Raw genomic sequence first — 15,422 nt, forward strand, 5'->3', positions numbered from 1 at the left:
GAAATGATCACTTCCATTTGCTTTTTAATATTGAAAGAGTTGTTGTTCCATCGCTCCTTTTGCAATGACTTTGCTCAGAGACTAGGACAAGGTGTAAGGCTGAAATATTCTCTGTCCTGCGTGATGGTGGCTTGTTTGCAACTCCTGCTATTCAGCAATAAGAGATGAACTTAAAATGTCTTTTGAAAGATATAGGAGCTGTTGCGGCAAAAGTCTATAAAAAGTTCAGCCAAGCACATAGAGCGTAAATAAAACAGGATATAACATAACTGCTGCATAAGACATCTTGCATAGCACTAGAGACCTGTGGGACCTTCCACACAGACATTTTACTGTTTCCCTGGTGACTGTCTTGGTGGTTCTTTTCTTGACAGTTTTGCATTTTATTTCTACAGTATTATCCTCTCCTGAGATTAATAGTGTTTTCTACCTCTTCATGCCAAAAAAAAAAAAAGCCTGCTTGGATGTGTCCTTTAATTCATCATTCTTACGCCTCAGAGGGTGATATTCACAAAGGTTTTAAGGAGAATATAATAATTTTGGTGTAAATTTAAATTTACTCATTGCTCAGGTACATAGATAAAGGCCTTTGCTTCTAAAGCAAATAAGTTCTTACAGTTTTCTGGCAGGAATTCTTCCCAAGTGTCTATAGTCTAAACTGCAGGGACTAGGTACCGGGAGTTTTAATAACTTATTATTTTATTCTTATTTTCATAAATAAACGCCAGGTGTTACAGAAGACGAGAAGGCTGCGGAACTGCAGAAAACAAAGACTGTGCCACCTGTAAACAGACTGACGGTGGATATCGTGGAACAGGAAGCTCTCAGAAAATCTGTGGAGGACTTTTTCTGCTTTTGCTATGGTGGGTGCTTTAAAGTCTTCTAAATAGCTGTTCTAAATTTCTAGACTTTTATTCCAATTGGGAGGAAGGTACTGCATGCTCTTAGCCTTCCAACTATGCTGTTGTTAAGGTGATAAGTTTCACTTCTAGTAGCCGATTCTAAGACATACACATGTAGTTTTCGATGTGATGTGAGATTATCGCGCAGCACAGCCCGTTCAGTTGTCTTTCAGGAAGGCCTCTGTATCTCAGTGGGTTCCAGCGCATGTTAATGTGAGCAGTATGTGGTTTCCTGTAGAGATTCGCATCTGCACCTTGCTTTTGCTCTAGTCCTCTTCAAAGTAAAAAGTTTTACGATGGACTCATCCTTTTGCTAACTTGAGTGCTCTTGAGCTCAAAACCATCTTTTTTTTTTTTTCTTCCCCCCCCTCCCCATCTAGGTAAAGCTTTAGGAAAGTCAACAGTGGTACCTGTGCCATATGAGAAGATTCAGAGGGACCACTCTGCTGTGGTAGTGCAGGGCCTGCCCGAAGGACTTGCATTTAAACATCCAGCAAATTACGATGTTTCAACCCTGAAATGGATTTTGGAAAACAAGTCAGGGATCTCATTTATTATCAAAAGGTTATTTGCGCTCTCTAGTACTGGTCTGTCTGCTTTGGTTTTGTACTTAAATTAAGTCCAATTCATTTTAATTTTTAATCAAATACATTGCAGCCTGTTTCACTTAAACAGGAGTGCGCTCTCTCTAATGTTACACTGCCAAGCAAGTAGTAATGTCTTTACTAAAGCTATGGGTTTTTCTTTCCCTATTTCCACACAGGCCATTCCTAGAGCCAAAGAAACACCTAGGTAAGTTACTACTTAGACTAAACAGAAACGGTTCAGAATTCTACTTTAGATAGCAATGTAGATAGAAGATTTGGTCACGTGGATACAGTGGTGAACTGTGCAGAAATTCCTGGCCTGTGAGTTGCCTTGCTCGTGGAACTGTAATCTTTGCCTTTGTGTGTTCTGCCGAGAGCAACTAATTAGAGATAAAACTTGTTCTATTCCAGTCTTCATCCTTTTACTGAATTTAAATTTAATGTGAATTGGATAGTATCCTAGGGAAAGGAGAAGTGAACTGATGGAGGACTGTGCATTACATTTTTGGAAGATGCCAAGACTTTGCAGTGCTCCATGTGCTAGTACATAGCTGATTTTGGCATTTATATCTCATTTTAAAACATGATCTAAGCATCTGAAGGGGTTAGGTGTTGCAGTCCCTGTGAAAGCCTTTATATATGAAAAAATCTGTGCTAAAGTGACTTTTTAAAAACCCCACAAAGGTTCACTTCTAGCCTAGAAATCCTTTCTCGTGTTCCTTTCTGGGATCATGTTGCTTTATCTGCAAAATTCATATAAGTGAGGATTTCTTTTATGAAGAGGATGAAGCAATTCTTATAGGAATGTAATCAAAAAAGAAAAGTTCTGCTTTCTGAGGTGAAACAGCCAGAAGCTGATGCTGGATGAGTAAACAGAAGTGTGTTGCATGTACCCAGTAAGACTAGGGGCTGGGAAATTCCAGTGATTCTGGTAATAATATATATCTGTTGAAAAAGCAAGGCATGTTTTCAGTGTGGTAAATGACTTTCTATAAAGATAATCTATTTGTATCTAGCTGTAATTTAGGACTAAGCTGGAATCTCTATAAAACAATCCATTTTGTTTTAGCAGAGTTTAGGTTGGAAAATCTGTTTAACTTTGTTTCCCAAGATTTTCGCTTAGCATCATGAGAGACAGCAGTGAAAAGCATGGTGATATGCACGTTTGAAGCAATTTTATATTGCTGTTGCTTTATAGATTAATAGAGCTATTTAACGAGAGATCCTGGCTTCATATCTGTGAATACAGAAAATATGCACATGTGCTTGTAAAATGTGAACAGATTTTCGCTTAATGTAATCAGTGTTACGTTTTTAATTTGTATTTAAGGTAAATGGAGTACAGGAAATTCAAAGACTGTCTTTTAATTTTCAGGAGTTCATATGACGGATCCTTCGCATTCAGTTATACCTCCAGGTGGAAGGTGAATTTAAAATAATGGTTTTTTATTAACTATGTATTTTCTTATAGTTCAGCTTTCTCTTAATGTGCTTTTTCTGTCCAGCTGACTTTGGATAACTGTTGCTTGCCTGGGATTATAAAAAGCATCAAGTTGAATTTTCTCTCTTTTTTGACCATTATTTGTGGGGAAACTGTTACAAATTAAACAGATGGCAAAGTTTCCCCTTCGTTTAATTAGCTCAATGAGCGTTTTAATTCACAGTCTGTCATTCAGGGATAAGTTTGTCATGTTTTATGATATGGTAGTGATGGGGAACAGATGTAATGTTGCTTCCTTCCCCCCCCCCCCCCCCCCCCCCCCCCCCAAAAAAAAAAAAATTGAAAAATTAAAATACGTTTTTTGTCAGTAAATGAAGAGATTATATCTGGAATAAATAAAAAAAATTGGTTAATGTGAAAACAGGGAGCAAAATAGCAAGTATTTCTGTGCTTCTGAGTTGCTTCTCATTAAATGGTAAACATGCTTTGAATATTGTGTATGTCCCAGAAATGTAGGGATGGGGGATTCCTGGCAATTCCCTTGAGCTAAATGAGATAAGCTGAGGTGCGAGGTTTTTTGCTTTTGTGTTCCTAGTTGGAAAAAAAAAATATACTGGGAGATTGATTTTACTTGACAACCTGTAAAGCTTGAGGAAATTTTCAGAAATGTGATATTTGTTTTTTGTCATGTCAATGTGCTTGATTTGTTTATTTTTGTAGCTGTCCTCCTGTTCAAGTGAAAACTGAACCAAACGAGGATTCTGGTATGTACAAAATTTTACCCTTATTTACAAAATTATAAAAATCTGGTTCTGTTCAGAAGGCTGACTTTAAGCAAAGATAGGAAGCTCCAAGAAGCAGCAAAAAGACATCCGTTGTGAGAAATAAAAACTTTCGTTTCCTTAAAAACGCTCACTTTTCAGTTGGCATTTTTAACAAGTATTTAACTTTAGCTACTTCTAGGAGGAGGAGATTTGTAAAGTTTTGTAGACTAAAATAATTTGTCTTTGTAAATAGTTTGGTTTCCAGTGGAGAAGAAGAAAATCCTCCACTTTTTTATTTTGTTCTAATTTAAGATGACTTTATCTTTAATGGGGAGAGAAAAACTTGGTTTATTTGTTAATATTCCTAAAATATTGAAAATGATAGAATGTCCATTTTCTAGCTCAAATGGAAATAAATAGCAAAATATGTTAGACTGTGGAAAAAAAAATGACCAAGCATTCTGAAGGTCCCCTGCCGGTAGGGCATGATCCTGCAAGGCACAGTGATCTGCGGCGGAGCACTGAAATGTATGCTTTGAGATAAAGGCACAAGTAATCCCGTTAAAGCCAGCGAGACAACAGGTGGGCCTAGAGATAAGCTTGTGACTTTCCCTTTTGTTGAGTTGGGCTACACTGCTCGGCATTTTGTATAAGAATTAAGTTTTTATATTTAGTCCAGTTTTTTGCTCTATTTCTTTGTGTTTCATAACTTGTGGTTTGGGAACCCTTCGTGGTTAACGTTTAGCTTAACATACACAAAGAGTTGAGCTTTTCATCAAGTCAGTCCCAGACTCTTTCCAGGGCTGCTTTCGAGGCATTTTAAGTAATTCTCCTTTCGTTGGAACGTTTTGAAAACATTTTAGGGAATGCTGTGAAGGCTTGTGGAGGGGATAGTTCACCTGAAGGAAGCCAGGAGCAGTTGGGGACCTTTGGTGCTGCTCGGTCAGCAGCACAGTTTGATGCGGACTGTCTCTGAGCTTGGCTCTACAGAGGAGTGGCCAGGAGTAGGTCTACAAGTACTTGCAGTACAATGAGTGTTAAATATTTTTAAAATTTTTATTTTGGCTCTGGTAGTGGGCAGAATGGAAGGAGACCGTTCTTTTTAATTCTTCAGATCCAAGATGGCATTTGCAAGGATGCCTAGTCTGTAGGGAAGCATTTAATCCTGAATCCCTTCTGACAGTGACCAAACTGAAACAGAAGAAACCAGCAGGTCACTTCATTACCCTTGTTTTAGCTCAGCAATTGTTTAGTGTCTCAGGACCTGAAAATATTTTTTTTTCTTTTTTTTTGAATAGGATCTTGGTCAGTGTTTTGTTTGGGGTTTTTTTAAACCCTTTTTTTTGGGGGGGTGGGGTGGGTGGGTTGGGTTATTATTAGTTTCCATATTTGATTTTTCTGTTGCTTCTACAGGAATTTCTTTGGAAATGGCAACAGTAGCAGTGAAGGAGGAATCAGATGATCCTGACTACTATCAATATAATATTCCAGGTAACAATACTAGCTTTTGCATGTGTTTATCTCGTAACAGGGTTGATAGCATAAGTGTTTGCTCTCTCTGTGCCTTTCTTTCTACTTATTCTTGGTTGTTAAACATGCAATTACTTACCTCTGTTAAGATACCACATTTCCATGCTGACTGTCAGTTAAATTATTCTGAAGAATGCCAAAAGAGCTAAAGTACAACTTGAACATGCCCATATGTGTGTGTTTGGGCTGAAGGAGAGATTTCAGGAGTCTTTTGAATTGCTTGGGTTTTATTTCTGAGGGTCCAGTACACAGACACTTAATTCCAGTGATCTCTTTAAACAGGAAATAAACCATAAAAACGATACTGCCTAGAGCATAGCTTGGATCTTTCATTTAAAGTTTCAGTAGCTTTTATAGCGCATCCATCACTTCTCCAGCATGGCACGGCCAGTATGTGTCAAAATTGTGTTGAAAGGTTTATACAGACAAAGCATAACAATTGTGGGGTCCATGATTCGGGCTCCGTGTATGTTTTAAGGTATCTCTCGGTTGCTTTTCCTCATCACTACGTATCTGGTTAACATCAGCTAGGAGTAAAAAAAAAAGAAATCATTACTACTTTAGGTTGAAATGAACAATAATAAAGAAGCCCTGTTTATAAACGGCAATATAAAATAACTAGAACCCTAAATTTATTATTTCAGCCTGTTTGCATTTGTCATTAGGTTAATTGAGCAATACAAAGGAGCTCAGGGAAGGTGCTACGCATCTCGGGAAAAATAGCTGCATTTTCAACAATGAAGTGCGAAACAGCACATCCTTTCTGTCCTAGTTTCAGCTGGGAGAGAGTTAATTTTCTTCCTAGTAGGTGGTACAGCGCTGTGTCTTGGATTTAGCATGAGAATGATGTTGGTACACACTGATGTTTTAGTTGTTGCTAAGTAGTGCTTACACATCTGCTACACATTATTACACTACACTACTACACATCAAGGACTTTTCAGCGTCCCGTGCTCTTCCGACAGGGAAGGCTGGAGATGCACGAGGAGCTGGGAGGGGGCACAGCCGGGACAGCTGACCCCAACTGCCCAAAGGGATGTTCCACACCATATGGCACCATGCCCAGCGTGTGAACTGGGGGGGGCCGGCCGGGAGCAGGGATCACTGCTCGGGGACAGACTGGATATTGGTCAGTGAGCAATGGCATCATGCATCACTTGCTTTGTATATTCTTGTATTATTACTACTCTTAATTTTATTTCAATTATTAAAGTGTCATTTATCTCAACCCATGAGTTTTCTCACTTCTACTCTTTCCAGTTCTCTCCCCCATCCCGCTGCAGCGGGGAGTGAGCGAGTGGCCCTGTGAGGCTGAGTTGGTGGCTGGGGTTAGGCCACAACACTTTCATTTTGTGATACTTTATATTTTTGAGAACTTTTGTGTGTGTGTTTAGATACAAAGATTCTTGAGATTGTTTTCTAATGTGCTTCAATAACTAACTACAGGACCGTAGAATCAATATTCTCCTACAGGCATGTCTCTAGCAATGTACAAGCACTGTTCAGAGAGACCTTAACCATACACACAGCAAAATGTCGCCACTCAAGTTCAGAATTTGAAAGATTAATTCTCTGGTGTTAGGATTATCTTTTCATATTTGCACATTGCCGAGCCTCAGGGGATGGGGGGGTTTACAGGCATGATGAAGTATAGTAAAAATAGATACTTTTTTGGAGACAACCTAATCATTGTTCCTTCCAAAGCCAAGTCCTGTCATCTTTTTGCTTCTCGGCCTCTCGTGGCTTTCCATTTCATGCATAAAAACAATGTCAGAATTTGGCCAAGAGCCCGAAGTGTAATCCAGTGCTGTTTGAAGAGAGTCTGTACTGAAATCGCTTCCTTAAAAAATAGTAACCCATTGTGCTGCAGCGTGTTTGAGCTAAAAAATCCTGTTTATACGATATGCTTCCATAGTAAAGTCTGAGCAATGTGGATTTGGAAGGGGGGTTTCTCTAAAATTCCAGTCTTCTGAGTGGTGAACAGCAATATGTATCTGAAGGGCGGGTGTCAGGGGGATGGGCCGGGCTCTTTTCAGCGGTGCCCAACGCCAGGACAAGGGGCAACGGGCACAAGTTGGAACACGGGAAGTTCCACCTGAACATGAGGAAAAAATTCTTTACTTTGGGGGTGACAGAGCAGTGGAACAGGCTGCCCAGAGAGGTTGTGGAGTCTCCTTCTCTGGAAATGTTAAAAAATATTTAGAAATATTAAAAATTTATTTTAAAAATTCCAGTTTTCTGGAAATCTTAAAAAAAATTAAATATTGAACTAAAAATATTTCCAAAAATACCTACCAGTCTGTGTGATTCTGTATCTTTTTCAGATAAAATGGTGCTTGATGAATAGCTCCCCCTTTCCCCCTTCCAGTCTAGTCCTCCAAACTTGCATTTGAAACAAGGCAAAACTGAATATACTGGTCAAAGGGATGGGGTGCTGTGAGTGAACAGAGGTGTTACCGTGTCATGTCGCACCACCTTCCCCAGAGTAAAGCAGCTTCCCCTGCGTTTCTTTGTGTTGCTGATGCTCAGATTCAAGCCAAGGGTTGTACAAAGCGCAGAGCGCTATAAATTCAAGAGGCCTATAGGGGTTTGTGTGTGCATGATGGTGCTGTGCAGAGAAGTGAACCTTCGAAAAGTACAGTTATCCCGAGGTGTGCTCCTGAGGGATGCCGCAAGTCTGCCCAGGCGCTGCCTTTGTGCTGCAAAATAAAGAAAATAGCTAGGGTCGTAGTTCTTACTAAAAATACCCGACAGCAAGAGCTGGGCCTATTGATGTATGGGGACAAACGACTTAACTGTTAGAGAACAGCAATCTGCTTGGGGGCTTCCTGGATGAAATGATTTCCTCATGAAATTTCACAGTTACTGTTTTTCTGAGTGTTTGCTTCCTCTCACAAATCTGTAATGCTGAACGAAGCGCTGTCTGCCTCAGTGGCACACAAAATCCTCCCGTTAATCAAACGGGGAAATTCTACCTGTAGCGGAAGTTCTTTTAATCTCTTATTATCGAATAGTAGGTTGCAGCATTTGGATGTCGCTATGAATTAATACTGAATTATTAAATTTATTAAGTTTTAGCAGTCTCAGTAAGCAGACTGAGAAACAGGGACTTTAGCCATCAAAAACTTCATGTGGGTGTTCTGGCACAGTATTAGTGTCAATTTTCCATCAGTGGGCAAAAGCCGTATGGCAGTGGGTGGTTTTTTCCCGGTATCCAGGACAAATGTGAAGGTCATTGGAGAGTTAAATGCTTTGGGTGACACTGAAGACAACCTGTTCTGGAAGAAGGGTCCAGATTTTGACTGTTGACTAGGTGAGGAAAAGGACTGAGCAGAGCTCTGCAGGGCTAAATAGCACTAAACAGCACTAAATAGCACAATAGTGCTGGAGCATTCCACCTATTGAAGACAATATTCCTGCATATACCTTATTTATAAATACCAGTTATCATGGCTCTTATGAAAAGAAATGTTAGTTAAAATGCTGTTCCTTAGTTTAGTGGTTGAAATATGGTTTAGTCCTTGAAAGTTGGTTTGCACTCTTAAATGAAGCATATTACTGTGCTGTGGGAATAGGTCTGTTTCCATGGCTGTTGCGGTAGGACCAGTATCTATTTTTGCCCGAGCTCCCAATCAGCTGGGTATGTGCAAGGCCTGATCCTAAAGCCAAGTAGGAGGGAGTGTGCTCTGTACTGGGTTTATGCACGTACATCTCTGTGCCTGTAGATCCTCCTAGCTTCTACACCAGCTTCCTTGCATTCAGGGGACTGTTCAGCTGGTATATAAATGTACTGTAAAGTAACAGACACGAATCTTAGCTTCTTACTAGAAGGCTGTCTATAAGACCCAGGCTATCTTGAAGACTTTTCATGGAGAAAATGAGGTCAAAATACCATCAGCTCTGAATCAATTAAGAGAATAGAATTAAGAGATATACTTTGTCGTCCCCGTTGTCCCCCCTCAGTTTACAGAGAAGCAGGAATACATTAAGAAAACTCCTCAGGGATACGTGCCATCTTCAATCCTCTTTATCAGCACAGAGTAGAAGTAGTGTTTTCTGAGACATAGCCCATGCAGAACTGAGCAACTTGCTGACTAAGGACCAAACATTTCCTGAAAGAGGCATGTTATTCCATGAATTTTGTGGATGCAAGTCTTCAGTTACCACTGATACCTTAAAGTTAAAACAAAGAACTGGAAGCAGAAGGCTGTAAACAGTGTGTCCTGTGCATTGGCTGGTTCAGCTTATAAACCACTGTCTAATGAACTGTCTGGTTTAGCTTCTAAACAACTCAAGAGTGTGTAAACAACTGCCGAACAAACATCTTTTCCCTCTAAAGCACCGTGTGGTTGAACAGTGCTATCAGTTTTGGAATTTCTGGAAATGTTAGAGTGAGGCAGTTAAAATATAGGACATCAATCCAAAACCAAATGAGATTGAAACTATCTTCTGCTGGGGAAAAAGACCAAGCTGTGCTTGTATTCTCACTCTGGAATGTTGAAAGTCGTGAACATCTTTTAGTATGTCTCTAACAACAAAATATTTCTCCTTTGGAGATCTCCCAGAATACTGGAAGAAATGTCCATTTTAATGCGGCTAAAACTAAAGCTAGTCTGGCAGTACTCTAACCCCCATAACGTAACACTTGGCATATAGATGCTATCTTAAACCAAGAAATTCCAGACAATATATCAAGAAAACAAGAAAGCATGATGTTCTGCTTCCTAAAGGCATTTGGGTATTACCCTGTGTTGTGGTTTAGCCCCAGCCCCCAACTCAGCCCCACAGGGCTGCTTGCTCACTCCCCGCTGCAGCAGGATGGGGGAGAGAACTGGAAAGAGTAGAAGTGAGAAAACTCATGGGTTGAGATAAATGACACTTTAATAATTGAAATAAAATTAAGAGTAGTAATAATACAAGAATATACAAAGCAAGTGATGCATGATGCCATTGCTCACTGACCAATATCCAGCCTGTCCCCGAGCAGTGATCCCTGCTCCCGGCCGGCCCCCCCCAGTTCACACGCTGGGCATGGTGCCATATGGTGTGGAACATCCCTTTGGGCAGTTGGGGTCAGCTGTCCCGGCTGTGCCCCCTCCCAGCTCCTCGTGCATCTCCAGCCTTCCCTGTCAGAAGAGCATGGGAAGCTGAAAAGTCCTTGATTTAGTGTAAGCGCTACTTAGCAACAACTAAAACATCAGTGTGTTACCAACATCATTCTCATGCTAAATCCAAGACGAACCATTGTACCAGCTACTAGGAAGAAAATTAACTCTCTCCCAGACAAAACCAGGAAACCCTGGTAATTACATTTTGTTCACATTGCTGCCATCTGTGTAGTGGAAAAAAAAAAAAAAAAAAGACAAAAAAAAATGAGCATCACTGACGATGCTAATCCATGAGATGCTAAATCCGTTGCTTCTGCCAAGTAGCACAGGTTTGGCTGTGTGGTGTTAGGACATAATCCGTTAGAAACTGAGGCTGAGGGATTTGAACTCAGTTCAAGTAAATGGTTTTACCACAATGCTTGGTTTTTGCTTTTGCTAGTCATGTGATGTGTGTCTGCTTGTAATGTGCATGAATAGACTGGTGTAGATTGGATATTAGGAGAAATGTCTTTACTGCAGGAGTGCCCAGGCACTGGCACAGGCTGCCCAGAGAGGTGGGGGAGTCACCCTGGGGGTGTTCAAAAAAGGTGTAGATGTGGCACATCAGGGCACGGTTTAGGAGGCCTGGGGGTGTTGGGTTGACAGTTGTGCTTGATGATCTTTGAGGTCTTTTCCAACCTTAATGATTCTATGATTTTACAAATGCAGTAAAGTGGAAACATACCTGGTTGGGTTTTTTTTAAATATATCTGGGTGTTAGAACTTTCAGAATTCTTTTAAATTTCTTTTTCTAGTTTTTACTGAATTATGCTAGAAGACTATATTGTTTCACACTTCTTAATTTCTGAAACATTTTTCATACTGTTTTTTCCTCTGTCAAAGCTTCATAATATGAAAAAAAAGCTTCATGTTTCATAAAATAATCTGTTTAGGTCACTCAAAAGATATGCTAGATTTATTACACGTACTGTAGGTTTTATTGACATTAGAGATGAGAGGATTGAATTCTCTGTGCTTAATCCCAGGGGCTGAAAGCCTAGTAAGTGTATCTTTTTAACTGGAAAAATCTATCTTCAAGTTGGAACATGTCAAAGACTCTTATTTTTCTTTTTTTTTTGTGTGTGTGTGTGTGTCACAGAATACATTTGGCATGAAGATAATGCAATATTAGAGACTATTGCAGAGCATGTAGGTAAAGCCATCTTGTCAGGATTTCTGAGTGAAGGAATGAACATCAAAATGTGCTTATAATAGGATATTTGCTTATGATGCTTCTGTGAGTCAGTGTGTTATGAATTATAATAATTCTCCTGTCTGCCTGCATACGTGGAATATGCTTATTTAAATAAAATCAAATTTAGTCCATGGAGACATTTTCCAGCATACCCAGGGAGGTTGTGTTCCACTCCCACTTGCCCGTAACAGTTGCAAATCACACTGTTTTGATGAGAATTTCTGCTTGTGTGGCCCAGAGCACCACCAGTGTCTCTGCCTTCTGCTTTGCTCCTTTTCTTCCCCACCGCTGTTTTCTGTCTTTGGTCTCAGCTGTGCCAGTACCATTCTTTCTGGAGCCGTGTTTTGAAGTGAATCAGGGAGCTCCTTTGAGTTAAACAGACAAACAGGAAAAAAACTGGCCCCCCAGCAAAGGAAAAGTGGCAGGACCAGGGTAAAGCAGCACTTACTGAAAGAAATGCATGTAAAACTAAGAGCCTTGTGTAGAATCCTGACTTGAAATCCTGTTAATTTAAAATTCCTTTGAAAATCTGAGCAAACAAATTAGGTAGAACTGTCTCACCCAAACTTATTGTAACCACCTAACAATCATGTTTTTCTTTGGAAAATTTAACCCATAAATCTTAATTTTCTTGAATAACTCATAGTATTTGATACTGTATATGTACTTTCAGTTGACTAAAATACTCATTAAGTCTGATTGTGACAAGTCTTTTCTATCTTTTCTTGCTTTCTGTGCGTATGAAAGAATAGTTGAAAACATTTCACTTGCCTTATTAGTTAACAGTAGCTTTTTCTGTTGTAAAGCTATTAATAATCGTTGTTGATACCCTTTTAAACCTACCTCTAAAGGGCCGTAATTTCTGGGAAGGTATATGATCTTCTGCAGGTTGCTTTTGCAAATGAACACAGCAATGATTTGATTAACACAGAACAGTTAGTCCAAACCCTTCAGTTCCAGTTAGTCCTATACATCCCCATATGCCACGTATAGTGGCTAGTTTTATATACCTGTGCTATTTCTGTGGTATAGAATGATCAGTGCGAAGCTGTTTGTGCTGCAAGCGATTCACTCTTTTTGAGTGTAACTGCAGGAGTGCTAAAGCACTAAGCAGTAGGTTTTTAGGGGTGTTAATTTAATCTTTTAAGTGTCATTTGTGTGCTGCTTTCTGCAACAGCCTTTTTAAAGCAGTCCGTATATAGCCATCAAAAGAGCTGTTGTGATGAAAAGCAAACAACCTTGAAGTGTCGTAAATGATTTTAATCTCTCTGAATTTGTCTATTTAATGTAGGTAGAAATTTTCAAGTCAAAAAGGACTCCCTAGGAATACAAATTTTAACGAACAGGAAAAAAAATTAGCTGATTAAATATTCATTGAAGAAAGGCAGAACCATCAACATTTCATGTTTTAAAATTAGTTTATTAACACCAAAAGAGTGGAAAAGCTGCTGTTCTGCATGAGTCTCTGACTGTTCAGTAGTCCAAGAAATACACACCCCTGCCTTTTGCCCCTCACCATTTTTATTCTGTTGAACTGGATGAGTATGGATTTATACATTCTTAATATTTCATATGGTCTTTCTGAAGTTCGACATTACAGGAAGTATGAAACGAGCGTATGATATATGAAGTTAAGAGTTACGTGGCAAATTCCTCTGTGGACTGGGAAAATGTTTGTTGTGAGACACAATTTAAAAGCTGTTCTCTTTGTTCCCAAGCAGGCCCTTCCGAAACATCAGAGATGGATGAAAAAATTGCTCTTGCAAAAAGTTACACAGGTAGATCTTTTAGTTGTATTTTTCTCACACCTGTTTTTGGAAATTGAATGTGTGAGTTCTACTTTTCAAGGCTCTGCATCCTTGATTTAAAGTAAGAGTTTTAGGGTGTTGGAACTTCAACAGAAATAAAAATTTCAGTTGCCTTAATTTTCAGGTGTCCAAGGTCATATAGGAGGGAATCTCCTTTCTTTCTCTTCTAAATTTGAAAAGGAACATCAGGTTGATCACTAAAGCACTAGTAATTTGTGCAAGTCGACATGTTTCTCATGAAACTTAGTCTGTTTCATTATTGGTTATAAAGTGTAATAAACTTCAGCTTACGTATAAGGAGTACAACGTGATCATTCCTTTCAGCTGTGTGTGAGGTGAATGGGCATATACAAAGTACGTGGAAAGGCTGTGTTTAGGGGAAGGAGTTCCTTACCGTATGTGAACAATGTCTAAAATAAATTTATTCCAAAATTGTACATTTCTTTCGGCTTCTTCCAGTCTGTATTAAAAATACTGGTTTGCCCATTTGCAAACACTAGAAAATACTAATCTGCATTTCAACCTGTGACTCTCTCTGTAACGTCAGAGTGCTGCTGCTGTCGTGAATTAAAGATTCAGAAATCGAGCCTTTTCTATGTTGTGCGCGTGAACGTTAGAGTTCTGGATTTTTCGCTTACGAAAATCCTTACTTTGAATAGTCAATGTTAAACGTTCCTTTTGTATTTTTATTATGGTATGTTTTTCACTTTATATCTGTCTAAAGGAAGCCACCAGGGTTCCGATTGCAGTGAAGGAACAGATGTGGAAATACCGGTAGAAGGTTAGAGATATGAAATGTTTTTCATGAGAATAATTTAACATCATTGGATATTTTTTTACAGAAATATTTGAAAAGATGGCACCTTAATTAAAGTTGTACATCTTCTCCAACCATTCTCTTTCCACATTTTCACAAGGTTGGCTTTTGGGTTTTTTGTTTTGCTTTGCTTTTAATCTCCCAAATCCTGCCACTCTGCTATAAGTGAGTTGTGATGGGAGTCGTCATTCTTTTAAATCATAAATTGCATTTGTAAGGTGCTTGTCACCCGACATTTAATGCTTTGACATGATGTTAAAAGTACATATTCTGCAGCTAGTTTCATTCTAAGCAGCTGACTGTCAAACGGGAGTTGTGAGGCTTTTTTGGATGTTAAGGCCAAGTTATGCTTGCAGCAATACTTATTCTTGCAAATCCCGTTAGTTCTGCTTTGAAGGTAAATATCACCATAGTTAAGGGTACCATTACATGAAATGTAAAAGCATTTCTCTTGGTAAAGGAGAAGAAAGTTCTTTGCTCTGGCTGACTGCACAGATAACTCTACTTACTTGAGAAGAAATAATCTAGGTACTTTGTTTTCCTAAGCATAACGCCATGAGATCTTTGCCTGACTGTGAAGAGAGAGCCCGAGGAAAGGGAAGCGGGATACAAAATGATCGAGACTGACTTTGCTTTGTTTTTGACTAGGTAGAATTTTATAGCTACAGATGACGAGCATGGCCCTTTGTGTCAGAATATGGTTTTGTCGCACACCCTTTTCTCAAATCTGTTCTCCTTTACAAGTTTCTGTAAAAGATACGCTGAAAGTTGCACCTCGGTTTTGCTGAATAGAATAAACCTGTTTGTGAAGGTTGGTATTTATGAAAAGGTCTATAGGCAGTGATTAAAATTGCAGGTAACAGTCTAACTTAAATTTCATTTATTGTTTAAATAAGCATACAGCGTAGGCAGCCTTGTCTGGATTCTGTAAAATAAAGTTACTTATTGCTGATCGTCACAAAAAAGAGTAAAAAAGAAAAATTGATGAAAATGTTTGGATGTTATGAAGTCTTTGGTGTATATCCTTCTAAATATTATCAAAGAAATACATATAATAGGCATTTAAAGTTCTTCTGAAAGTTTGACTGAAATACAGCCCGCGATGCAGAAAACTTGCAGAAACGATTGTTTTCTGCAAAGAAAAACATCAGAGGGATGTACGAACGTACCTTTTGGTGTATATCGCTGGGGAGTTTTGCTGTTTTTCCCCTCCAGTAACGTTGACAAGGTG

The 15,422-nt window shown here is 39.2% G+C and overlaps 1 protein-coding gene across 8 annotated transcripts in view; it reads left to right on the plus strand.

The window, feature by feature from the left end:
* Nucleotides 1–15,422, plus strand: part of GTF2I (general transcription factor IIi) — a 77,907-nt gene that overhangs the window by 23,384 nt on the left and 39,101 nt on the right. For 6 of the 8 annotated variants that reach the window (XM_064467965.1, XM_064467966.1, XM_064467970.1 and 3 more), the window contains exons 4-10: nt 729–863; nt 1,283–1,466; nt 1,666–1,694; nt 2,865–2,913; nt 3,651–3,694; nt 5,108–5,185; nt 13,285–13,344. In XM_064467965.1, coding sequence (XP_064324035.1) covers nt 729–863; nt 1,283–1,466; nt 1,666–1,694; nt 2,865–2,913; nt 3,651–3,694; nt 5,108–5,185; nt 13,285–13,344 — 579 coding nt within the window. The remainder of the gene's footprint in view (nt 1–728; nt 864–1,282; nt 1,467–1,665; nt 1,695–2,864; nt 2,914–3,650; nt 3,695–5,107; nt 5,186–13,284; nt 13,345–15,422) is intronic. The other 2 variants (XM_064467963.1, XM_064467968.1) reach the window with 2 other exon arrangements.

Source organism: Phalacrocorax carbo, chromosome 17 (genome assembly GCF_963921805.1).
Source record: "Phalacrocorax carbo chromosome 17, bPhaCar2.1, whole genome shotgun sequence".
Classification (NCBI taxonomy): Eukaryota; Metazoa; Chordata; class Aves; order Suliformes; family Phalacrocoracidae; genus Phalacrocorax; species Phalacrocorax carbo.